The sequence below is a fragment of the Nelusetta ayraudi genome, unplaced genomic scaffold (assembly GCF_046127955.1).
Source record: "Nelusetta ayraudi isolate G7.1 ecotype Tasmania unplaced genomic scaffold, CSIRO-AGI_Nayr_v1 ptg000019l, whole genome shotgun sequence".
Classification (NCBI taxonomy): domain Eukaryota; kingdom Metazoa; phylum Chordata; class Actinopteri; order Tetraodontiformes; family Monacanthidae; genus Nelusetta; species Nelusetta ayraudi.
In genome coordinates, this window is record NW_027466069.1 from 7,815,217 (window position 1) to 7,840,000 (window position 24,784).

The 24,784-nt window shown below is 50.4% G+C and overlaps 4 protein-coding genes across 4 annotated transcripts in view; 2 read left to right on the top strand and 2 right to left on the bottom strand.

Annotated features, from left to right (window-relative positions):
• Window positions 1–169: 169 nt before the first annotated feature.
• On the top strand, window positions 170–9,598 carry LOC142888493 (protein NDRG3-like). Its single transcript, XM_076026829.1, has 16 exons — window positions 170–648; window positions 1,772–1,871; window positions 2,178–2,210; window positions 4,011–4,116; window positions 4,263–4,383; window positions 4,466–4,528; window positions 4,845–4,905; window positions 5,154–5,240; window positions 5,346–5,402; window positions 5,562–5,665; window positions 5,910–5,975; window positions 6,182–6,233; window positions 6,328–6,375; window positions 7,083–7,118; window positions 7,202–7,253; window positions 8,466–9,598. Exons 2-16 carry the CDS (start codon window positions 1,815–1,817, stop codon window positions 8,648–8,650), a joined length of 1,128 nt encoding a protein of 375 aa, XP_075882944.1. The 5' UTR covers window positions 170–648; window positions 1,772–1,814; the 3' UTR covers window positions 8,651–9,598.
• Window positions 9,599–9,833: 235 nt separating this feature from the next.
• rfc2 (replication factor C (activator 1) 2) lies at window positions 9,834–13,085 on the bottom strand. The gene is made up of 6 exons (XM_076026819.1): window positions 12,638–13,085; window positions 11,900–12,005; window positions 11,685–11,786; window positions 11,342–11,600; window positions 10,569–10,829; window positions 9,834–10,081 (listed from the first exon to the last, which is right to left on the bottom strand). The coding sequence occupies exons 1-6, from the start codon at window positions 12,873–12,875 to the stop codon at window positions 9,971–9,973; spliced, it is 1,077 nt and encodes a 358-aa protein (XP_075882934.1). The 5' UTR covers window positions 12,876–13,085; the 3' UTR covers window positions 9,834–9,970.
• A 205-nt stretch (window positions 13,086–13,290) lies between these two features.
• usp11 (ubiquitin specific peptidase 11) lies at window positions 13,291–23,395 on the top strand. The gene is made up of 21 exons (XM_076026803.1): window positions 13,291–13,673; window positions 14,430–14,539; window positions 14,680–14,810; window positions 14,893–15,010; window positions 15,154–15,299; window positions 15,514–15,575; window positions 15,722–15,821; window positions 17,227–17,400; window positions 17,928–18,086; window positions 18,180–18,404; window positions 18,519–18,602; window positions 18,834–18,928; window positions 19,040–19,261; window positions 20,120–20,229; window positions 20,330–20,764; window positions 20,869–20,939; window positions 21,184–21,296; window positions 21,388–21,537; window positions 21,750–21,865; window positions 21,954–22,042; window positions 22,288–23,395. The coding sequence occupies exons 1-21, from the start codon at window positions 13,564–13,566 to the stop codon at window positions 22,480–22,482; spliced, it is 3,015 nt and encodes a 1,004-aa protein (XP_075882918.1). The 5' UTR covers window positions 13,291–13,563; the 3' UTR covers window positions 22,483–23,395.
• Window positions 23,396–23,490: 95 nt separating this feature from the next.
• LOC142888489 (ER membrane protein complex subunit 3) overlaps window positions 23,491–24,784 on the bottom strand; it is a 4,156-nt gene continuing 2,862 nt past the window's right edge. Inside the window, exon 9 of the mRNA XM_076026825.1 lies at window positions 23,491–24,136. Within this exon, the coding sequence (XP_075882940.1) occupies window positions 24,008–24,136 (129 nt within the window). The 3' untranslated portion in view covers window positions 23,491–24,007. The remainder of the gene's footprint in view (window positions 24,137–24,784) is intronic.

Below are 24,784 nucleotides of genomic sequence, written 5' to 3' on the forward strand. Positions count from 1 at the left end.
AGATATCTGTAAACAAATACAGGAGGTCAAAGTAAAGTACTGAAAAACACCTGAAAATCTAGTGCAGTAACAAAATATTTGTACTTCATTACTTTTCACCTCTGACCACAACTCAGCAACATCTCCTCATCAGGAGAAGAGTTTAATTCCGTCCTCCGGTATGGAGGCTCGCTGCTGTTACCGACTGACTCCGCTGCTATCGACGGCATTCTGATTGGTCTCTGAGTTTAGGGGTTCATCGAGTCACGTCAAGCGTTTCTAGGGAGGCGGGTCCATCATCCCGGTCCGGACGCTTCCTACAGGCTCTTTTGCAGATGGAGGTGTGGACGGTCGGGGGAAAACATTCCGTCGGAACGTCAACAGCAGCCGGTCAGTCATCCGAGTCGCGTCTCGCCTCCGCTAGACCACGTGACCGCGCTAACTCCGCCCCTCCCAGCCGTCCGGGTGCAGTCGCTGACAGCCAGGCAGCGTCGCCAGGCAGCGACTCCGTTCCGCAATAAGACAGACTGGAAGCTCTTGCGCGCACCGGCGTGAAGCAAACACACTCGACTGGCTGAACGGCTAACCGGCTAAAAGGCTAACCAGCTACACAGCGGGAGCAGACGGACAACCAGCAGCAGAGCCCCCGGAGCCCTCGACTGTCGGTGAGTCCGCGCCAGCCGACCACTCGGCTAATCAGCTAATTCGCTTCGCAGCTCAACTGTGCGACATGACACACTAGTTAGTAGCACCTGTCGACGACCCCGAATTGGTTTGTGTTTGTGGTGCCGTGTCTGGTTACAGGTGTGTGTATGTGTGTGCGTGCGTGCGTGCGTGCGTGCGTGCGTGCGTGCGTGTGTGTGTGTGTGTGTGTGTGTGTGTGTGTGTGTGTGTGTGTGTGTGTGTGCGCGCGCTCTATCTCTCTCTCTCTGGCGTCACTGGCGTGGTGAGACGTATCCCATAGTAACGGTTGTCAAGCTCACATTAGCATCACACCCACCAATTAGGCAGCTCTAGCGCTAGCCGTTAGCTCATCGGCGGAGCGGAGCGGCGTGAGTGTGTGCGTAGGTGGAAAACGCGTTGTAGCAGCGCACATTGTGGAAACTGGAGCGCAGCTTCACGCCATCGATCGGAGCCGATGGCGTGAAGCTGTCTGTCTGCCTGCCTGCCTGCCTGCCTGTCTGTCTGCCTGGCTGCCTGCCTGCATTCCGTTTTTTTGTCAATTACATCAAGTGGACAGTTGAAAATAATAATAATAATAATAATAATAATAATAATGAAAGCAAATCAGTTGCCTGAAAAAGAGATGCGCTCTGATTGGTCGGTCAGGGATCTGTTTTGGGTCGGAGCCAGATAGCCCACAGGAAGCGCAACATCCAACATCTCGGCCCACACACACACACACACTGGCCCCCTGCCAGAGAGAGGGAGGTCATCGGCTGTTTCCATTACATTCACACAGTGGTAGAGAACACACATACACACACACACACCCAGGTAGACACACAGACTAACCGGCAGAGAGGAGAGGCGTCGGAGGTGACATCCGATTGGCTCTGCCAAGTCTTCTTCACTCCCTCTAAATTTAAACAAGCGTTGACAGGTGTGCAGTTGAATTTTTTCTCTCAGTGGTATTGAAGCGAAGGATCCTTTAAAAGTCGAGTCTCACCTTTGGCCCTTCATGATGTCACAAAGGGGGGGGGGCGGAAGATTTGTGTGTCATTCAAATCAGCTGAAGATGCGACGCAATGTTTTACCGCAGTCACATGACCCATCTGTCTGACTCCAGAAGGAAGCAGCGTCCTGTGGCGGTGACTGACTGCAGTGGCCTCAGGATGGAGGAGCTTCACGACGTCCAGCTGACCGAGATCAAGCCTCTGCTGACCGGACAGGTGAGCTCACCTGGACTGCAGTTTAGATTGAAATTTGTTGTGATTTTGTGGGGGGGGGAATTAATACATATATGTATATATATTGTTTTGTATGTATGCATGCGATAAAGTAAGTGGAACGTTTTTTGCGTGTGAGCAAATCAAAAACTTTTATTTTATTTCATGCTGGTAAAATCGTCCTCACAAGCGCTTCAAGATGCCTTTGGCTGTGATTTCCCGCTCTAGAAATAAGAGTTCATTGATGCATTGAATTAATCACACATAATAACCAAAGTGCTGACAGGTGTTGTTCTTCTGTGTCTTCAGAATGTGAGGAATCTGCAGGACTTTGACTGCCAGGTGAGTTCGAGGCCTCTCACAGCTCAGCAGCACTTGAAGATTATTGATGCCCGGAACATCTCTGACACTCCAGCCTGTGGACCAGGTCCCAGAGCTTCATTTCCACCACGAAGCAGCAGGCAGGCGCTCGATTGGCTGTGCCACTGCCTTTTTCATGAGTTCTGATTGGACCCCTGAGAGGGGGGCGGAGACGGAGAGATAGTGAACCAGAGCAGGAGGACAGGCTGGTGATAAAGACTGGCTGAGGAGAAGGTGTTGATCAGATCAAGGTTGGGCGGGTGGATGGAAGAGGCTTCTGTGGTTGGCAGCTGGGCCCTAAAGGCCTTCCTGCTGTCAGCCAATGAGAGCAGAGATTATCCTGTTGATCTGATTCAGCCACTTAGTGGCAGAGGGGTTTGAGGGACGACGTCTCTTCTCTGTCTTTCTCGGAAGTCCTTCCTCCTCCTCCTCCTCCTCCTCCTCCTCCTCCTCCTCCTCCGTCAGGATGTCTGACTCTCTTGACCTGCACCAGATCTCCTGTTCTCTTGGAGTGGGAGTGGTGAGTTAGCCCATTAGCCTATTAGGCAGTGGCTATAGCCTGCTGTTAGCCCTTTTTTCGGAGGGTGCTAGTTAGCGTGCTGGCAGGGCGGCGGTCCCCCCTCTGGCAGTGTAGGCTCAGCCGCTCAGCTGCTTAGCTCACATCTCTGCCCAGGCGGTCAGGGGGAACCTGCTGACTCCACCACTCCTGACCTTCTCTGTGCATCACCCCACAGAGGTTGGAGGTGGTCGGAAAAAGGAGGAGGTTGAACTGTCTGTTAGCTTGGACAGTTTCCACCATCTCAGAGCTGCAGAGGCCATCACAGTCACCTGGGTTGACTCTGTGTGTGTGTGTGTGTGTGTGTGTGTGTGTGTGTGTGTGTGTGTGTGTGTGTGTGTGTGTGTGTGTGTGTGTGTGTGTGTGTGTGTGTGTGTGTGTGTGTGTGTATAGCTGCGTTTCCATGACCCCTAGAATTGTGCAAAACCTAAATATCGCAATAAAAAAAACTGATCGTGGGAAGACCTGAACTTCAAAAAAGCTTTCAAATATTTCTAAATGGTTTTTACGCTCTCATAAGGTGCTTTTTCAGACGTATCGAGCGAGGTATCGTGAAAAAGTGTGATGGAAACACGTCAGCAAATGCGACGTACGAGGTCACGTGACCGGCTCACTTACAGTGAAAATGGCGTGTCATGTTTGGACGGAGGAGGAGACGGAATACATTTTTTACAACGTCATCAAAGAGAAAAATTTAACAACCATTCTTGACAGCAAACGACATCGAAATGCAGATTTCTACAAGAGATTTTGTACCTCCGTCCTCTTCAAGGTCTCGCGGGACGAGATTTTACGAGAATTACAGCTTATGCGCTTCACACCATTGAATGGAAACACCGGCAAATCGCAATTGGACTTGGTCAAAATTTCGACCAAAATCGCTTTTATTTTGCGAAAAATTGTAATGGAAACGCAGCGCGTGTGTGTGTGTGTGTGTGTGTGTGTGTGTGTGTGTGTGTGTGTGTGTGTGTGTGTGTGTGTGTGTGTGTGTGTGTGTGTGTGTGTGAGAGAGAGAAAGAGGTTGTGAAGGAGATTACGATTAAGAGTCAGTCAGCTGTTTTCATGGTGGCATCATTAAGGAGATTAGAGCTCCTCATCAGCACGTTTCCACCTCTGAGTCCTCAGCGGCCTGGCTGACAGACTGACCCTCCCCCCCACACACACGCACACACACACACACACACACACACACACACACACACCCACCCCCTCTTCGGTCCCCTCAGGAACACGATGTGGAGACGGCCCACGGCGTGCTGCACGTCACCATGAGGGGCGTGGCCAAAGGCAACCGGCCCACCGTCCTCACCTACCACGACATCGGCCTCAACCGTCAGTAGCTCCACTCTGCAGCCAGCACTGACCGACCGCCACCACAGACAAACACCAGCACTGAGCCTGTGTGTGTATGTGTGTGTGTGTGTGTGTGTGTGTGTGTGTGTGTGTGTGTGTGTGTGTGTGTGTGTGTGTGCGTGAAGACAAGTCCTGTTTCAACAGCCTCTTTAACTATGAGGACATGCAGGAGGTGACGCAGCATTTCTCCGTCCTGCACGTCGACGCTCCAGGGCAGCAGGAGAACGCTCCCGTCTTCCCCACCGGGTAACACACACACACACACACACACACACACACACACACACACTCGCTCCTCAGTCTGAAGTCAACTTTGGTCTGGTTGCAGGTACCAGTATCCCACCATGGACGAACTGGCCGAGATGCTGCCGTCCGTCCTGACGCAGCTCCAGTAAGTGTTTGAGGGATGGGAGTCGTGTGGAGGTGATGAACGTAGCTCCCCCCCCCCCCTCGAGTCGCTGGGCGTCACATTGTATCTAGTAAAACCAAAATGAATGTATAGAGACCTGTGTGTAATACAGCTAGTACTACTATAAATGCTATACTACTGTAATGCTACTTCCTGGTGTCTGTTGCCTAGCAACTGGCAGCAACCCTGCATCCTGTCTGACAACAGCCTGACTGTGTGTGTGTGTGTGTGTGTGTGTGTGTGTGTGTGTGTGTGTGTGTGTGTGTGTGTGTGTGTGTGTGTGTGTGTCTTCTGTCAGGGTGAAGAGTGTGATCGGTATCGGTGTGGGAGCCGGAGCGTACATCCTCTCCAAACTGGCTGTAAGTCTTCTAGACTGATGAAAGAAAGTTACTGATGGTGATGAGGTGGATGATGATGATGATGATGATGATGATGATGATGATGATGATGATGGTGATGTTGGTGATGATGATGATGTTGGTGGTGATGATGATGTTGACGGAGGAGATGAAGGTTGATGATGATGATTATGACAGAGGAGATAAAGGTTGATGATGGTGATGATGATGGTGATGGTAACAGTGATGATGATGATGCTGTCTTTCAGCTGAATGAGCCCAGTCTGGTGGAGGGTTTGGTTCTGATTAACGTGGATCCCTGTGCCAAGGGCTGGATGGAGTGGGCCGCATCCAAGGTATCACATCCATCCCTCTGTCTCTCTCTCACTCTCTCTCTCCCACACACACACACACAGCCCTCATCAGTGTGTGTGTGACCTGCTGCCTTTGGTTCCCTGCAGCTGAGTGGCTGGACCAGCAACCTGGTGGACATGATCATGGAGCATCACTTCAGCGCGGTGAGGAGCTGCTGCTGCAGTCGGAGCCATCGACAGCTAGCCGCTAACGCTGCTAACGTTGCTAACGCTGTGTGTGTGTCTGTGTCTGTGTGTGTGTCTGTGTCTGTGTCTGTGTCTGTGTTTGTGTTTGTGTTTGTGTTTGTGTGCTTGTGCGTCCAGGACGAGTTAACAGACAACAAGGAGATCGTCCAGACATACAGGCTCCACGTCTCTCAGGACATCCCTCAGGAGAACCTGGCCATGTTCTACAGCAGCTACGACAGGTCTGACACTGCAATACTGTGTGTGTGTGTGTGTGTGTGTGTGTGTGTGTGTGTGTGTGTGTGTGTGTGTGTGTGTGTGTGTGTGTGTGTGTGTGTGTGTGTGTGTGTGTGTGGGTGGGTGTTTTACTCTTATTGGTGTTTTCACTGGAACAAAACTGTGACAGTAAAACTGAGAAAAAGTTTTCTTTTTGATGTTGAGGACTTACACTGTGCTTTTGTGTGTGTTTGTGTGTTTGTGTTTTAGTCGCACCGAGCTGCAGATGGAGCGGCCAATCGTTGGCCTGAATGAAAACACAGTCACCACCCTCAGGTAGGACCCGCAAATGGAACTTGGCTGCTTGAGCTCACACACACACACACACACACAAACAGAACTCTTCTCTGTCCAGAAATCAATGGGTCTAACTGTGTGTGTGTGTGTGTGTGTGTGTGTGTGTGTGTGTGTGTGTGTGTGTGTGTGTGTGTGTGTGTGTGTGTGTGTGTGTGTGTGTGTGTGTGTGTGTGTGTGTGTGTCAGGTGTCCTGCCCTGCTGGTGGTCGGAGACACGTCGCCTGCTGTGGACGCCGTGGTGAGTGTAGGCCTGTTGCCATGACGACAGCTGCTGTGTGCAATAACATCCAGCTCATTGTGTGTGTGTGTGTCTGTCTGTTGCTGCCCTGCAGGTGGAGTGTAACTCCAGACTGGATCCCACCAAGACCACTCTGCTGAAGGCAAGTGTGTGTGTGTGTGTGTGTGTGTGTGTGTGTGTGTGTGTGTGTGTGTGTGTGAACCTCAAGATTTAAGATTCAGTCCAACACTCTTGTTATGTGAGTGAATGTCAGAATACACCCACTGGGAGCAATGATGCTCCTCCTTCCTCCTCCTCCAACTTTCTCTTCCTCCGCTTTTCCTTCTCCTCCTCCTTCTCCTCACACTACCCTCTCTTATTCTTCTCCTACTCTTCCTCCTACTACCTTCCTCCTCCTCCTGCTGCTTCTCCTCCAGCTCTTCTTTCTCAACCTTCTTTTCCTCTTCCTCCTCTCTCTCCTCACTCAACCCTCTCTTATTCTTCTCCTCTTCCTTCTTCTCATCCTTCTCGTCCTCCTCCTTTTCTTCCTCTTCTTCTCCTCCTCCCTCTTCGTCCCCTCCTCTTCCTCTCCCCTCCTCCCCCTCTTTCACTCCACCCCCTCTTCCCTGCTTTTTGACATTTTGTATGTAACACCATCACTTCCCTTCCTGTCTGTCACCATTATGGTTACACACTTGCCGTGCATGAACAGCTCACTGCACCGTTGCACTGTTCACACTCGGCACACACACACACACACACACTCATCCAGCAACCCGTGGCGGCTCCACTGGTTTGGAACTGGCCATGTGTTGCGGCTCCTGTCGCTGCTTCTCATCCACCGCTGCTGTTCTTCCTCCTCCCCACTAGATGGCAGACTGCGGAGGACTCCCCCAGGTGGTGCAGGTGAGTGTTTGCTGTCCAGCAGGTGTTTTCCGGCTGTTCGGAGGCTCTGACCTGAAGCTGTTTGCGCTTGTCTCCGTCCTCAGCCTGGAAAACTGACCGAGGCCTTCAAGTACTTCGTCCAGGGGATGGGCTACAGTGAGTCCCCGCCCACCACACACACACCCTCACCGCCGCCCTGGTGGCCACACTGTTAACTGCCGCTCGGTTCATCTAATAAGACATTTGTGCGGAGGAGGAGGCTGATGTCTCACTGAGGACAGAAGTAACTTTTATTATTGTGCATGTTGGATGTAAACATGTGGAACAGGTCTGATGTGACCTTTGAACTCCAGGCTTGTCAACCTCACCTGAGGCTTTTGAACTCAAGACACAAAAACTAGTCAGTAAATGATGAGACGTGCTTTATAAAAACACCCACAAGCTTTGCTAAATAGTCAACGGACGTGTGGTGACTTGTCAGCTGGTTTACTTGTTGTTGTGATTCTTTGTGTCTTTGTCTTTGTGTGTGTGCGTGCGCGATAGTGTGTGTCAGTGTCCACAGCTTGCGTCGCTAACTGTAAGTAGCCATTGCTAGTATGTTACCATCGTCAAAGTGTGTGTGTGTGTGTGTGTGTGTGTGTGTGTGTGTGTGTGTGTGTGTGTGTGTGTGTGTGTGTGTGTGTGTGTGTGTCACCCAACTTGTCTGTGTGTTGCTGTTTGCTCCCCCTCTTTGTGTTGTTTTAAACCTCATCAGCGGCCAATCAGAAGCCATCCAAATCATTAATTCATCTTGAACTCCACCCCTGAAGTCCATCACTGGGTCAATCCCCCCGACCCCCGACCCCAGGTCCTCGTCTGTCTTTCTGCCTGCATGCAGCCTGTTGACTGACTGATGGCGTCCTTGACCCGCTGCAGTGACAATGACCAAGCAGCAGGTGGCACTGACACGCTGCATGTCGCCACGCTGAGAGCACAACCCTGCTCCTGTCTGCCGCCTCTGCAACACAACTTTGTGTGATTGTTGCTTTTGGTTAAATATTCTCCCTAAAAGACTTTCGGTGCAGCACAGCAGACAGGAAGTGATGACGGGGGGCGGGAGAGAGAACGGGCCAAAACACACTGAAACTTCCTCATCATGCCACTCTCAGCCCCGAAAAACTCACTCAGACTGTTTTGGGTTTTTCCACTGAACAGGAAGTTTAGCAGCTTCAAATTCATCCTCATCCGATTTGAATCCAGCTGCTCAGCGGGGACGATTCAAATCCCTCTTATTCTCTCTAACTAACACACACACACACACACACACACACACACACACACTCTCTCCTACTGACACAGTGCTCTGCCTTGTCCCTCCACCCCGTCTAGTGCCCACAGCCGGTATGACTCGGCTGGTTCGCTCCAGGACTCACTCGGCCTCCAGCGTGGGCTCAGCGGAGGGAGCCCAGAGCCGCGGCGCCACCAACATGCTGCCAGAAGGCGCCACCTGCACCGGCCCGCGCTCTCGCGCCGCTCCGCCCTCCGAGCTGCGTCCCGACGGCTCCGAGTCGTAGTCCGAAATCTCGTTTCCTCAAAAGGGACGAGCGGCGGCTCGCGCAGTCACATGACGCAGACTTCGGCCAACCACGGCTGTGAGCGGCGGTTGTGTTGGCTCCGCCTCCGCCTCCTTCTTCTTCTCTTCCTCCCAGCAGTCGATTCATGTTTGTGTTTTTCAGCTCAGACTTCATCCTTCTTCAGTCATTCTATTAGCTGTTCTCAGAATATTTATTAGTTGTTGCTGTTGGATCCTCTTTGGGAACTCGAGCGAATTATGTATTTAATTTCACTTGAGTTGAAATTTGATTTAACGTTTTGACAATCTCAATTCTATTTCAATGGAATCGAAATTGTATCGCAATTAATTTAACAACCACCCCTTCAGATTGGTCACGTCCTGGAGTGATGGCACCTCCCCTGCAGTGTAAACGGGAACCACTAGGTGGTGGTCGTGCGCCACTTTTGATTATTGATTAGACTGTAGGGTGGCTGTTGTTTTGTAGAAGGGATTTTTTTGAGAGGAACGCCTCTCGTTTCTGCCGTCCTGATTGGACGGTTCTGAGCATGCTCGTTGTGCCGTGACAGCATGCTAGCCGTGTCGTGGTGTCAATTCAGTGACATTCAAGCGTTCAACCTCCCGCTTGCCTGAGACTTTAATCTCGCTGGTGTGTGGGTGCCCCCCTGCAGGTTCAAGAATTGTTCAGATTTCAAATTTCAAAACATGTAACACTGCCCCCTGCTGGAGGAGTAAACAGCATTGGCTCCTCGTGCTCAGAACCTCCTCCGTGTTCATAAACCCCACTGAGTGGAATTCTGGAGTTTGTTAGTTGTTTTTCTTCGCACTTCCTACTACTAATATTTTACTTATTTTGACATTTGTACTGAAAGCCTTGTTGCCGTTACTGAGGTTTGTTGTTGACTTTTCCTGTAAAGTTTGTAATGAAATAAAAGCTTGTTACCCAAAAGGTGGAGCAGTTGGAGGATGTTTATTGGCCGTGCCGAGCTGAGTAGTGCTAGTGGAAATGGTTTGTTTCATTATGTCACTGTAAGAGAAAAATGAGTCCACTGTGTTTGTGTGTGTGTGTGAGAGAGAGACTTCACAGATGGAATTTATATAGGTGATATCTGTAAAAGTACAAAATCTAGAGAGCAAAATCAACAAAAAGCATCAAATAAAACATCTGCACTGGAATAAATGAAAAAAAAACATTTATTAGCAACATATTTCAGATTTAGTCCAATATGGTGACGTCACGTATTCAGTCCAGTTCACGGCCACCTGCAGCTACGACGGTGGCGAACAGAACAGTCCCAGGCCGACGGGTCTGTGGCAGCGCTCAGCTGGCAGCAGGGGGTGCCGTCTTCATACAGAGGCGACCCAGCAGGCTGGCCATCTGCAGCAGTGAATTGACGCCCTCCACCACCCTCATGTGGGTGTAGCCGATCTCCTGGAGAAGAGACAAGACCAGGCAATTTATAGGTCCAGTGTGTCATAGTTGGCCTGATTTCTGATTATTATGTTGGAAAACGTTTAACATTTTGCCCATAAATGCACTGATAAAAGTGTGTAATCGCAGTAAAATAAATGTCATTTGGTTTTTCTACCCTCGGAGCAGTTCTTAATAAATATATATATATATATAAATATATATATATATATATATATATATATATATATATATATATATATATATATATATATATATATATATATATATATGAAAGAATATACAATTTGCGGAGAGGAGAGAGAGTGAAAGACGGTGCAATCTGGAATGTAACCACTTGGCGTCGCTGTTTCTTACTCAAAATCTCCAAATATTACGCACTTGACCCTTAAAGGGAATGCGTCCAAATTAACCAACTCTAACCACTAGAGGGTGACAAATCCTCCACAGCGTGCCCTGCATGGGTGTGGGGAACTCGTCGCCTCACCTTGATGTACTCCAGCTTGAGATACTCGGCCATGGGGTAGGTCTTGCACACCCTGAAGATGTTTCCAATGATGTCCTCCGGCGAGTAGCCCAGCGTCCACAGGTGCTCCAGCACCTTGTAGGCCTCGTCCACGTTACCCTTCTCGCAGTGCCCCAGCATGCTCTTCACCAGCAGCGGGTGAGGCTCGTCACACACCTTGAACACGTTCTCGCTGTTGATGTAGCCGAAACCCGAGTTGGTGGACTGCAGGTTGTTCAGGGCCTGCAGGAGAGCCAAGACGCAGGAAGTCAGCCGGGACTGGGACTGAAATGGGTCTCGAGCTGTGTCTCCATCACAGTTTTTCGCAAAATAAAAGCAACACTGAGAAAATTTCGACAAAAGCACAATTGCGATTTCCAGGTGTTTACATTGAATGGTGTGAAGCGCATGAGCCGCAATTCTCTGAAAATCTCGTCCCGTGAGATTTGACGAGAATTATGCTTGCTTTTGTTTGTTTATTTACGTTGGTTTGCTGTCAAGAATGGTTGTTATATTTTTCCCTTTAATGACTTGAAAGAAATATTCAGTGTCCTCCTCCGTCCAAACGTAACGCACCATTTTTTTTTACTTGAATTGACATCACGTCATGTCACGTCTGGTGACACGTAAATGCGAAAAAAGTGTTTCCATGACACTTTTGTCATATATCTCTATATCGATGCGTCTGAAAACTTCTAGGGGTAATGGAAACGCAGCTTCAGCTGAGCAGCGACTGGGGGTGAAAGAGCTGGCACCTGTCTCATGTCTCCCTGCGCCGTAAAGATGACCGCCTCCAGGCCGTCGTCCGACACCGCCAGCGCCTCCTTCTCCACCACCTCCTGCAGGCGGGCCAGGATCTGTCCGTCCGTCAGCTTGGAGTAGCGCAGCACGGCGCAGCGGGACTGGATGGGCTCGATGATCTTGTCCGAGGCGTTGCAGGCCAGAGCGAAGCGGGTTGTCTTGGAGTAGATCTCCATGATCCTCCTCAACGCCTGCTGGGCGCCGTCGGTCATGCTGGGGAGGGGGACGCCTGCGTCTTAACTTCCTGTTCACATGATATGGGGCCAGACCTGTCCGTCTGTCTGTCTGTCTGCTCACCTGTCGGCCTCGTCCAGGATGATGATCTTGTGTCGTCCTTTGGGCAGAGTGACTTTCTGCTGCGCAAACATCTTGATCTTGTTCCTCACCACGTCGATACCCCTGGACACACATGGAGTCAAGCGCGTTCAGACAGGCCACAAAAATCCCCCAAGGCTTTAACAGTCACCTGGTCCTCGTGGTGGTGGTGGTAGTGGAGGGGGCGGGGGTCTCACCTTTCGTTGGAGGCGTTCAGCTCCAGCACAGCCTCCTTCAAGGAGGCTCCCAGCAGAGCGCGGGCCAGGCACAGGATGCTGGTGGTCTTCCCGGTCCCAGGAGGGCCTTAACCAGACAGACAGACACACAGGTGGTTCTCAAATCAAACATCTCACTTCCAAACACGTTTTGGCCAGAATTCTAAGCCAGAGGGAGGAATAACACGATCTGATGTTCTTCTTTCAGGGTCGCTGGATGTTGCTGAAGCATCTTCATGGGGCTTCTGAGAGAGGCTTGTTTGGGTTGTTCTGACAGGTGTCGTGGCGGGGTTAGCTTTAGCCTGGAAGCTAAACTAAACACATGAAGCACCAGAGCCCGTTGTTATGTCCTTACTAGTTTCTGATTTAACTGGTTTCCTCGCCGAACAGTTGCAGAGATGCCGCGCCGCCGACAGCGAATTCCTCACAAACATGCGCAACACATTAGTGGCGATTTTAAAGTCGCAGCCCAAATCTACCACAGCGAATATGCTGCTGCAAGTCAGCACTGCGCACTAGTGACCAATAGAGAAAATATAATATACACAAATTTGCGTCTAACTACTCCACACTATGACAAAGCCATGTTTTACATTCTGACGGCGGAGCAGCACATCTGAAGCTGTTCAATAAGGTAACCAGGTAAATTGGAAACCAGTAGGAACATTACACCACCGGCGTTTCCAACCCCCCTGCTCCGTCCTCCCCCCTTTCACCAACCTGCGATGATGATGTTGGGGACATTGCCCTCCGTGGCGAACACCTCCAGCCGGCTCACGGTCTCCTCGTTCCCCACGATTTCATTCAGCTTCAGCGGCCGGTACTTCTCCACCCAGGGCAGCTCGTAGGAGCTGCCGGAGCTTTTGGCCGCGCTTTCCCCGGCCCCGGTGTCCGTCTTCTGGCCGCTGGTGCTCGGCTTGGAGTCCAACTCGGTCTCCTGCATCTCCACGTCCATCATGGAAGCTGAAGCTGCTGTTGCTGCTACAGGGTTGCGTTACGCGCGCTAAAGCCAGCGGAAGTTTCCCTCCCTGACAACCACTGCCAAGCAAACTGGCATATGATTGGCCTGGCGTGTTTGAGAGAAGGTGGCGATTGGCTTAGAGTTTCACGACCAAGTATCGCGATATTTGTAGAGTTTCCTCGTTATTCCCTATCAAAATAAGGAAGCCGAAACAAAACACAGAATCCGAATCAGCTTTATTCGCCAAGTATGAGACACACAATGATTTTTTTCCGCCAATGACATTGTCACTCACACACCCCAACACACAAACACGGACTCATTCTATTGCACTTTAAAGGCTGGGCAGACCTTTAATGTGCGTGGTAATAATTCTTCGCAACAGCTTCAACCCGCAGTTCGGCGTGGCGGCGCCATCTACTCCAGTAATTTCTCCATTAACTCCCGTCTGTGCTTTACATTCATATTTATTATTTCCCAATCCCCACCATTCAGATATGGACAAAGTTCAGCGGAAGTCGTCATCGCCATCGCCTGAACCACTTCCTACTTCCGCAAACACAGCTCCGGACAGCCTCCCGTCTATCTGTTGATCAATGCGACTCGCTCGGCTCTTTCCTTTCGTTTCCTGGCTCCCTTTCGTGTCCTCAACGCTTCCGACATTGATGAGCGTTTGATCGGCACCATGACGGCCAACAGCCGCTGTTCCGCAGCCGAGCCCCCCGGCTTGGAGACGCAGCGGCGGGAGATCGAGTCCCTGCTGCGGCAGTGTGAGCTCCGCGCTGGGGACAGTTGGTGAGAGTTCGCTCGACTGACACTGCTATCTGTTAGCATCCCTCGGCTAACGTCACAGTAGCACCTCTGAACGGCTGTACGGTGACAGTCTCGGCGGCTCCTTCGCCGCTGGGGAGTTTGTTGGGACACTCCAGTGGCTGGTTGTTTGATAGCCGCCGTTTAGCTCCTGTTAGGCGCACTGAAGTTAAATTGGCTGTTAGCCGCCGCTGCTAACGTTAACGCTAGCTAGTCAGAGAGCTGCGAGATGAGTTTACGGTCCACTCGTTACATTCACTTTTGTTTTTACACATACTGTGGGTTCGTTTCCACCTCAACAGGGAGATCCCACCGGTAATAGCCGTAATAGCGGTATTACAAAGTATATGGTTTCTGATTTAATACAATTTATGTCTGTTTACCGATACGTTAATGTTTCAAGTGTCAACATTTACAGCGTCTGTCTGGCAATAGTGACACCTTTAGTCTAAACACAAATGAAAAGCTGAATAAAGATCTGACTGGTTCCTTATTGGCGATTAAATTATTTATTATTGATTTTAACTGATCTGCAACTAATTAGGACTGATGGGGGGTGGGGGGTTGGGGGGGGTGGTGGGGGTGGGGGGTTCAGATTCTTTCACCTCGTGATTTTTATTATCTGTTTCAATGCACAACGATCAGTGGGCACAAACCCTGAAACACTGGTTTGTCTGCGCCTGTGTTCAAATGACAAGAACGGGATGTGATGTCAGACGTGTGTGTGTTTGCGTTGGGCAGGTACCTGATGGAATGTCGTTGGTATGAGCAGTGGAAGGAGTTTGTGGAAACTGGAGACCAGAACTCTTCGTCTTTCCCGGGTCAGATTGACAACACTGCATTGTTCGAGGGTAAGTTCAGTCCATCACGCTCTCTCCCCCTAATCCTCCTCCACCAACACCACCTTCTCTTCCTCCTCCTTTTCTTCTTCTGCTTGTTTTTGAGCAGCATGGATGAGACTGATGTTCCTTTTGCGCTGCTTGTGTTTCAGATCTGCAATCGTTCCACCTGAAGGAGCGGCTGGTGGAGAACGAGGACTTCCTGCTGGTGCCGGCCGACGCCTGGCACAACCTGCAGTCCTGGTACGGACTGGTGGATGGCCAGCCGCCGTTGGAGCGCAAGGTACCGTCGCCACACGTGCACACACAGGATGTACACTGGATACAATGAAGAGTCTAACTGAGGTTGTGTGTGTGTGTGACAGGTGGTGGACCTGCCCAGCACCCTGAAGGTGGAGGTTTACCCCGTCGAGATCTTCCTCTGCCTCCACAGCAACATGGACCACGTCATTAGCAAACAGTTCAGCCGCGCTGACACCATATGTGAGTAGCGTGTGTGTGTGACAATGTTGTCAAGCGTGTATATATTTGCCTGTGTCGTCATAACTTTGTTAAGATTTTGTTAGGATTCTCAACAAAAGTCAACAGTCAGAGTTTTCAGCCAATGACGTTCTGTGCGTGTGCAGATTCCATCCAGGGGGCCATGTGCGATGCGTTGAGGGTCCCTGCGGGCTCCGAGTGTCGACTGTGGATGAAAAGTTCCGACAGCAGCTGCGAGCGCCTGCGGAACATCCACATGAGTGTGTTGGATGCCTGTCTGAGCTCCGGGATGGTAGGAAGTCCAAGCGTGCTCGCTCGCTTGTTCATTCATTCTTTCATTCTTTCATTCTTTCATTCATTCATCCACTCGTACGTTCCAGCCACACTTTCAGTCTCGTGACCAGTTGGTGTGTGTGTGTGTGTGTGTGTGTGTGTGTGTGTGTGTGTGTGTGTGTGTGTGTGTGTGTGTGTGTGTGTGCGTGTGCGTGCGCGTGTGTGTGTGTCAGACGGTGATCATGGAGACCAGGAATGCTGACGGCACCTGGCCGAGCTCCAGACCTCAGATCATGTAAGCACAAGCGTTTCGCTCTTCTCTCTCCACTTCCTGTTTTGCCTCCGTTACTTCCTCTGTCTTGCCCGTGTCGGCACATGCTAACACCGTTAGCTTTGCGAGTGGGCTCTAAAGCGATGCTGTGGTGCGTTTGGATTGGTCAGGAGGAACTCGCTGGACGACCAGGACTCGTACCGAGGACAGCCGGGAGTCTGTGGCCTGACCAACCTGGGCAACACCTGCTTCATGAATTCGGCCCTGCAGGTGAGACACACACTAACATACACACACATGCACGCCTATGTTGGGTTTCCAGCAGTCTATTCTTCAGTGACGTCAGTTTCCTCTTCCTGCCGTTCCCACTGCTCGGCGCTGATAGTTGTTACTTAGAGACTGAGCTGATTGAAATCATAGCAGCGTTTCCCAACTGGTGGGTTGGGACCCAAAAGTGGGTTGCTGAGCAGTTTTGATTGGGTCACAGCTTGGGGGGCAGTTTCCCTTTTTTTAAAAAAAAAATATAGAGAGAAAATGTTGGGCATTTACCACACACAATTTAATTCAATAATTTAAGTAATTTACTTGCTAGCCATGATAGACAGTGGGCTAGCGTTCTGTGAGATAAATTTGAGTGCTGTGGAATAATTTGGGTCGGTACTGGGATGTTAACTATTGATTATCGCTTAATTGTTGATTAAGAATTTAACCAATTAAATTAAATTAGTTGCAATTAATTCAACGTTTTTTACACCTGTAGTTAATATCATTATAGCAGTTCACCTGTAGATACTGCGACGGTCATAAGATACTTAGAACAAGGTACGTTTCAACTGATATATCGATACTACGGAGAAGTCCTATCGTGTCGTTTTTAATTGTCAGTATTGGAAAAAATATCGATATGTTTGACAACACTAGTTCTCAGGAAAAAATCGCCACTTATCAATTAATCATTAATCGATCGATAAGGTCAATCAACTAACGATGAATGAATGAATCGATAATTTGCATCCCTAGTCGTTGCTTCGCAATAAGGAAAAAGATGTTGGTTCTGGGACTCCCACCAGTTAAGAACCACTGAGTTATAGGCTCCCGCCCCCCCTGGTGGGCACTGTCGCAGCTAGCAGGGCGGAGTCCGAGTGGACGTCAGATAAGTGAGGATGACTGACGGTAGACGAGGAGTGAAACCACGTGGGTCTAACTTGTGTTCTCCACGGGGGGGGGACGACAAAATCTGTTGCCATGGTGACAGCTGCTTCCTGCTTCTGCTCGGGTGTAAAGTGGGCCTCGGAAGCGGCGAGGCAGCGATTCCGGGCGGTCGGGGTGGTGGTGGGACTCCCCGGTGGTGCTTCCTGTTTCCATTCCACTGAACAGAGACAGCGACTCTCTGGTCATCAGTGGAGGCCTGCCGGCTCAGACTCAGAAGGTCCTGATGCTTGTAGAGACCGTTCAGGAGCGTGTCCTCCTGTTTCATTTTTTAATTCTGAAAAAATATAATACAATAAGACCCAACGATGCATAATAAAACGTCATGAAAAGATATTGATAAATAATTAAAACTCTTAAAAATTGAATAATAAATAAAACAAATGCATGGCATATGTGGCTCTTTATTTCCTCATCAGTTTCTTTTTCTCTGCTGTCTGACTCCGCCCCCTCCCCTCCCCTGCAGTGTCTGAGCAACACCCCCCCACTGACCGAGTACTTCCTGCGGAGCTCCTACCTGGGCGAGCTCAACTTCAGCAATCCGCTGGGGATGAAGGGCGAGATCGCCGAGGCCTACGCCGACGTCATCAAGCAGATGTGGTCGGGGAGACACTTCTCAGTGGTGCCGCGCATCTTCAAGGTAGCGCCGCCCAACCGGCCCCGTCGGCGCTCACTCACGAGGGGATGGGAATCTTTGGGGCATGTCGCGATTCGATTCCGATTCTTGAGGTCGCGATAGGATTCAAGGTCCACTCTTGATTCAAATGTTTCTCGATTCAGAAATTATGATAATAATAATATAATATAAATAAAACTTTTATTTATATAGCACTGTTCATACACAAAAGATGCAGCCCACAGTGCTTAACAACACAAAACAAAACAAAAAAAACAAAAAAAAAGGATAATAATAATAATAATAATAATAACAATAACAATAACAATAACAATCATAATAGTCCTTTCTCACAGAGTGATACACAAATAACACAAATTAGTGTTTTGTGTGATTTTTCAAGATAAAAGCGTACATCTCAATTCTCAGTGATTACAAGATTAAGTTCAAGATATTCTGAACAGTAAAGCTTCTGTTGAAGAACAAAATTGCCTAAATAAGCGGTTTCAGAACAGAGAATCAGCTCTTGTGCGCTCTGCTGCCCCCTGCAGACCAAGGTGGGCCACTTTGCCTCTCAGTTCTTGGGCTACCAGCAGCACGACAGCCAGGAGCTGCTGTCTTTCCTGCTGGACGGCCTGCACGAGGACCTCAACCGAGTCAAGAACAAGGAGTACATCGAGCTGCGGGATGCCGACGGACGACCCGACCAGGTGACACCCTCGACGGGCCGGCCCGAAACTCTCCGGACGCCGTGGCTTCCAGAAACCGACCGCTGACCATGTCCTCTTCCTGTCCCCGCGCAGGAAGTGGCTGAGGAGGCGTGGCGGAACCACCGGCGGCGCAACGACTCGGTGATCGTGGACACGTTCCACGGCCTCTTCAAGTCCACGCTGGTCTGCCCAGAGTGCCGCAAGGTCTCCGTGACCTTTGACCCCTTCTGCTACCTGAGCATCCCGCTTCCCGTCAGCAAGGAGCGGGTCATGGAGGTCTTCTTCGTCTCGCTGGACCCCAGCGCCAAGCCTGCGCAGGTGGGTTTTTTGTAGACATCCCTATCCTCTGCCACCTGCGCTGGGTTCTGGTCGGGTCGGTGGGGCGGGTTGTGTCTCCGCTGCCTTTGACCGTCTCCCTGTTTGTTCCTGTAGCACCGAGTTGTTGTTCCGAAAGCTGGGAAAATCTTGGATCTGTGCTCGGCTCTGTCAGAGATGACTGGGGTTCCTGCCACACAGGTGTGTGTGCGTGTCTGTACCTATATGTGTGCGTGTGCGTGTGTATGCCTGTACACGTGTGTGTATTAGTGTATTACTGTATGCACTAATATTGATATTGGAAAACATTGCAACAACACTCAATGTTTTTTTTTAATCTTTTGTGTGTGTGTGTGTGTGTGTGTGTGTGTGTGTGTGTGTGTGTGTGTGTGTGTGTGTGTGTGTGTGTGTGTGTGTGTGTGTGTCCAACAGATGGTGGTCGCCGACGTGTTCAACCATCACTTTTATAAAATCTACACCAGCAGCGAGTCGCTGAGCTGCATCCTGGACCGAGACGACATCTTTGTGTGAGCTGCTTTTTCTCTCCTTCCCTTTCTTCCTTCCTTCCTTCCTTCCCCTGCTCGACCACCAGGGGGGGGTCGTGTGTCTCATCACCTGCTGTGTGTGGGCTCCGGCAGGTACGAGCTGAGCGTGTGCGAGGAGGGCGAGGAGGGCGAGGAGGAAGAGGAGGAGGAGCGGGTGCAGCTGGCCCTCTACCTGCGGGAGCGGCCCCACTACCGGGACTTTGGCTCCGCCTCCTCCTACGGCACCACACTGTTCGGACACCCGCTGCTGCTCAGCGTGCCGCGCAGCAGCTGCAGCCAGGAGGCGCTCTACAAGCTCTTCCTGCAGAGGCTGGCGTGAGTAGGCAACTAACGCGTGCGCACGTACGCACATGCACGGCATGTACACTCCAATGATGTGTGGGGTTGTGGATGAGCCGGTTCAGAGTGACGACTCGGCTCCTAGTCTGCTGGCTGGGCTTTTTTGTTCTGTGCAGTGCAGTCCATCCATCCAGCCATCATCATCCATCCATCCATCCATTTGTCCATCATCCATCCATCATCATCCATCCATCCATCCATCCATTCATCCACCCATCCATCCATTTATCCATCATCCATCCATCCATCCATTTATCCATCATCCATCCATCATCATCCATCCATCCATTCATCCACCCTTCCATCCATTTATCCATCATCCATCCATCCATCCATTTATCCATCCATCATCATCCATCCATCATCATCCATCCATCCATTCATCCACCCATGCATCCATCCATCCATTTATCCATCATCCATCCATCCATCCATCCATCCATCCATTCATCCACCCATTTATCATCCATTCATCCACCCATTTATCATCCATCCACCCACCCATCCACCCATCCATCCATCCATCCATCCACACAACCTCCATCCATCCATCCATCCATCCATCCATCCATCCACACAACCTCCATCCATCCACCCATTTATCCATCTATCCATCCATCCATCCACCCATTTATCCATCTATCCATCCATCCACCCATCCATCCATCCATTCATCCACCCATTTATTATCCATCCATCCATCCACCCATCCATCCATTCACACATCCATCCATCCATCCATCCAACCATCCATCCATCCACACAAGCATCTACTTTTGAAGCTTTGTTTAACTCAGTGCACTGATAATGAATGATAACCCTGTGTGTGTGCAGTCGATACGTGCGACCTCCGGATCCCTCTGAGGAGCTGGAGGAAGAGGAGGAGGACGACGAAGAGGAGGAGGAGGAGCCCTGCAGGACTCAGACCAACGGCATCAGTGACGGTAGAGCTCAGTGACATCACTTCCTGCTTTGACTCTCTGACGACTCCCCATCCCGCCGTTTCAAAGCTGCCATCCGCTTGGTCTGCGGTTGTTTCCACAGACGAGGACGCGGAGACTGCCGGACCCTCTGAGCCCCAGCAGCCCGACCCCGCCGCCAACCACAGCGACCCGCAGGCCAACGGCACCCAGAACCGGATGGAACCGGCCTGCAACGACTGCGGCGATTCGCCGGCCCTCAACCCCGATGGCCAATCAGCGGCAGATCAGCAGCAGCAGCAGCAGCAGCAGCGTGGCGGCGACGCTGAGGAAGAGGAGGAGGAGAAGGAGAAGGAGAAGGAGGAGGAGGTGGTGGAGGAGTCCGAGGAAGACAAGCAGGAGGAGGCGCGCTCGCCGAGCCCACCGGCCAACGAGCAGGCGGCAAAGAGGAGGGCGTGTCGCAAGAGGAGGAGGAGCCTGTTCACCATCCAGGCGGTCAACTCCAACGGCGTGACGGAGAGGGCGATGGGGGAGGGGTGCAGCGCCGTGTCCTTTGGCTGTGAGTGTGCGCGCTCGTGCGTGTGTGTGTGTGTGTGTGTGTTGAGACGGCTGATGGCCGCTTCCAGCAGAAGGAAGTGATGTCACCTGGGCTTTGTGTTCCAGCTCAGCAGTACGTGGGCATCGACTGGGACCCCGACATGAAGAAGAGGTTCTACAATGAAAACGAGGCTGAGGTGTGTGTGCGTGCGTGAGAGTGATTTAGAATCTGAGAGTGAGAGTGTATGACAATGTGACGCATGGTCGGCACCATAAATGGTGACACGGCTGGTGCGTGTGCAGCAGCAGCAGCAGCAGCAGCAGCAGCAGCAGCAGCAGCAGCAGCACACCAGTCTAGGCTTCAGTCAGCTTGTGTTGTTGTTGCTAGGAGGAGCTAGCGCTAGTGTTAGCCTCACACAAGCTGCTCTTTTCCACACGCAGAAATACGTGAAGCACGCCAGCATGGACGTCCCCCAGCAGCAGATCACGGTTCAGCTGCAGGAGTGCATCGAGCTCTTCACCACCGTGGAGACCCTGGAGGAGGAGAACCCCTGGTAGCGCACGCACACACACACACACACATACACACACACAAAAAGTTCTCGGGATGGCGGTGAAACTAATTGTGTGTGCGTGTGTATGCAGGTATTGTCCGGTGTGTAAGAAGCACCAGCTGGCCACCAAGAAGCTGGACCTGTGGTCCCTGCCCGAGGTTCTCATCATTCACCTCAAGAGGTTCTCCTACACCAAGTTCACCAGAGAGAAGCTTGACAGCATTGTGGAATTCCCCCTCAGGTACACACTCAAAACTGACTGACTGACTGAAAAAAAACAACAACAACAACACAAAAAATACTTAAAACAGCCCAAAATGTTCAGGAGAACATTCCACCAAAATGATCGTCCTATGGTAGTTTAGCATCAGAGGAAGTGGTAGAATGCAAAATGTTCATAAATTGAAAAAGGCACACACACACAGACACACACTGACCTCTTGCTGGTTGCAGGAACCTGGATTTCTCCGACTGCCTCCTGAGGAAACATCTGGCCAACGGGGAGCCTCCAAGCCGCTACGACCTCATCGCTGTGTCCAATCACTACGGAGGACTGAGGGACGGACACTGTGAGTTGTGGCGGTGTGGGTGAGGGTGGGAGTGGAAGGTGTGGTCACGCCGGGTCATGTGACAGCACGTCTGCTTGTTTCCCCTCAGATACCAGCTACGCCTGCAACAAGGACAACGGCCAGTGGTACTACTTTGACGACAGCAAGGTGACCTTCGCCCGGGAGGAGCAGATTGTGGTGAGTGGCCGACGCCCACCAGTGAGCGAGCAGGTGGGGGGCACGGGGGGTGGTGAGGAGGAGGATGATGATGAGGATTATGATGATGATGATGATGATGATAATGAGGGTGGTGGTGGTGATGATGATGATGGTGATGATGATGGTGATGGTGGTGATGATGATGATGATGATGGTGGTGATGGTGATGGTGAGGGGGATTTGGGCCCTAGAGTAACTGTGTAAACCTTGTGCTTCCTCGGCAGACCAACGCCGCCTACGTGCTGTTCTACCAGCGCCAGGACAAGATCCGCAAGCCCACCCTGCCCGCCCCCAACACCGGCCCCGCCCACCCCTCCAACGACCGGACCGGCGCCTGCAAAGACGACGGTGACGGTGACGGGGGTGACGGGGACGGCGACCTGGGCGGGACCTCAGAGGTCACCATGGAGACGGCCTGACAGGCCCCTCCTCCCTCCACCACCACCACCTCCTCTTCCTTCTCCACATCCTCTTCTTCCTCTACTACCACCCAGTCCTCCACGTCCTCCTCATCTTCCTCCTCCTACACCCGCTTCTCTTCCTTCTCCTCCTCATCCACCAAAACTTGAACTCACTGTTTGGATTTTTCCTCTATCTGCGCCACCCTCCTCCAAACGCTGCCTCCTGCTGGTGAAACGATAGGCTCCTTTGCAGGGCCCAGTTTTTTTTTCCAAGATCAAGTTCAGAATGCTATTTTATAAAAAACAAAAAGAAAAAAAGTTGCCTTTCAGATCTGCGCGTGATCACAAGTTTTTAATGTCTTTTAAGTTAAAATTCACTTTCTCAGCTACTCCTTATTTGATGCTTCTTTGAACAGCGCCACCATCTGGAGCTTTTCTTTTTTTTAATTCTTTATCATGTGGAGACTTTTTCCAATCTCATGATGATCCAGTTCAGGAAGCTCAACTGTGTTTCACAAGGGGTGGCCGAAGACTCCGGCCACCAGACGGCTGAAGCGGGTGGGGGGGGGGGGTTGTGGGTAATGATGTGTAAGAACACGCCGCCAGGGATGACCAATCAGTCTGTGTATATTTTGCTCTCGTGTCGCTGGTATTTATTTTGTACGGGTCTCAGCGCTTGCGCGGCTTTCTGTCCCACGACGGTGGTTTCAGAGCTGAGAATCTTATTTTTCATATTTATAAGCGAAACGTTTCCCGAGCGACGGGGCCAGAGTTCGGCAGACCCCGCTGTCCTATGTACAGTATTTTTCTATTGAAAGAAATGATTAATATCAGCCAGAGGGGGGCACTGTGTTTGGGTCGCGGGTAAGATGTTGATATTTTATTGTACTTTCAATCTTTTGATAAGAATAAATGATTATTATGACGACGAGCCATGTGTTTCTTTCCTCCCTGCTATTGCAAAGACGTGTCTCCCTCTAGTGGCAGGGAAACGAAATACACCACAAACAGGCAGTAAACCAAGAGTGAAGGATCGTTCGGATTTTATTTGACACAATTCACCATGAAACAAATGTGACAACCAACCAAGTCAAGTGATTCCAAAGTTCTGTTTGTCGCATGCCTCATCTCGTGGAATAAACAGTACAAATAAAAGTAAATAAAATAAACAGTAGAAGACTTGGTGGAGTTTCAGTTCCAGCAGTGTTGGTGCTACAGAGATGACGAAACAACCCAACGGTCTGGCCAGGCAACACGGGTCAGCAGGTGGCGACAGAGAGCCCGTCCTAACGTTTCAGGTTGGCTGGTGAAAATTGCACCTTCGATCTGTTCCGTGGCGATGAGTTCTCTCGTTTGCTTACCTGAGAGGATTCAGGACGCAGACCATCTGAAACATCGACACAAAAGTGGGAAGCTGGCGAGAAAAATTCCTGCTGAGCAGAGAGCTGAGAAATCTCTGAAGGCACTTCCTGGTTCAAGGGAATTATCTCGAGTTTGCAGGGCTTCAGAACCTCAGGGACCGGGAGTCTCCAGCAGCACCACGCTACGGCGCCCGAGACCCGACGTCCTGGCTGAACAGGTTCCCGAAGTTCAGGTCCTGGGACATCAGCTCCTCCTCCACGTTCTCCAAGGCCCACTTGTGCTCCACGATTTCCAGCGCCTCCCACTCACTCTGACACACACACACACGTAAAAAAAAATGACACAAACGCATGAATTAAAGCTGCAAGTCTGTCTTCAGTCAAAGGACTGAAAAAACACAACAAAAAATACTTCAAACAGCCCAAAAACACACAAAAATGACCGTCCTATGATAGTTTAGCATGAAACGGAGTGGTACAATGCAAAATTTCAACATGTGCAAATACTGAAAAAAAACAACCCAAAACAACCCCATACTGTAGTGTAGTATACACACACACACAAAAAAAAAAACTGAGAACAGTCTGAAACACACCAAAGTGTGGCATGAGACAGAATGGTAGATAGCAAAATCTCAACATGTCAGATAATGTATGTGTTTTCTGACGTGTCATTTTGTATGTCATTTTTTTCAGCGGTAAATAAAAACTATTTAAACAGCCCAAAACCTACTATAATGACTGTCCTACGATAATTTAGAATGTGATGGAGTGGTAAAATACAAAATCTCAACATATCCGAAAATGGAAAAATCAACAGACTATATAGTAAGTTGTTTTTTGGGGGAGGGGCATGGGGACAAAAATAAATACTTGAAACAGCCCGAAACACTGAAATGACCTTTGTATGATAGTTTAGCATGAGACAGAGAGGTAGACTGCAAAATCTCAATAATTAT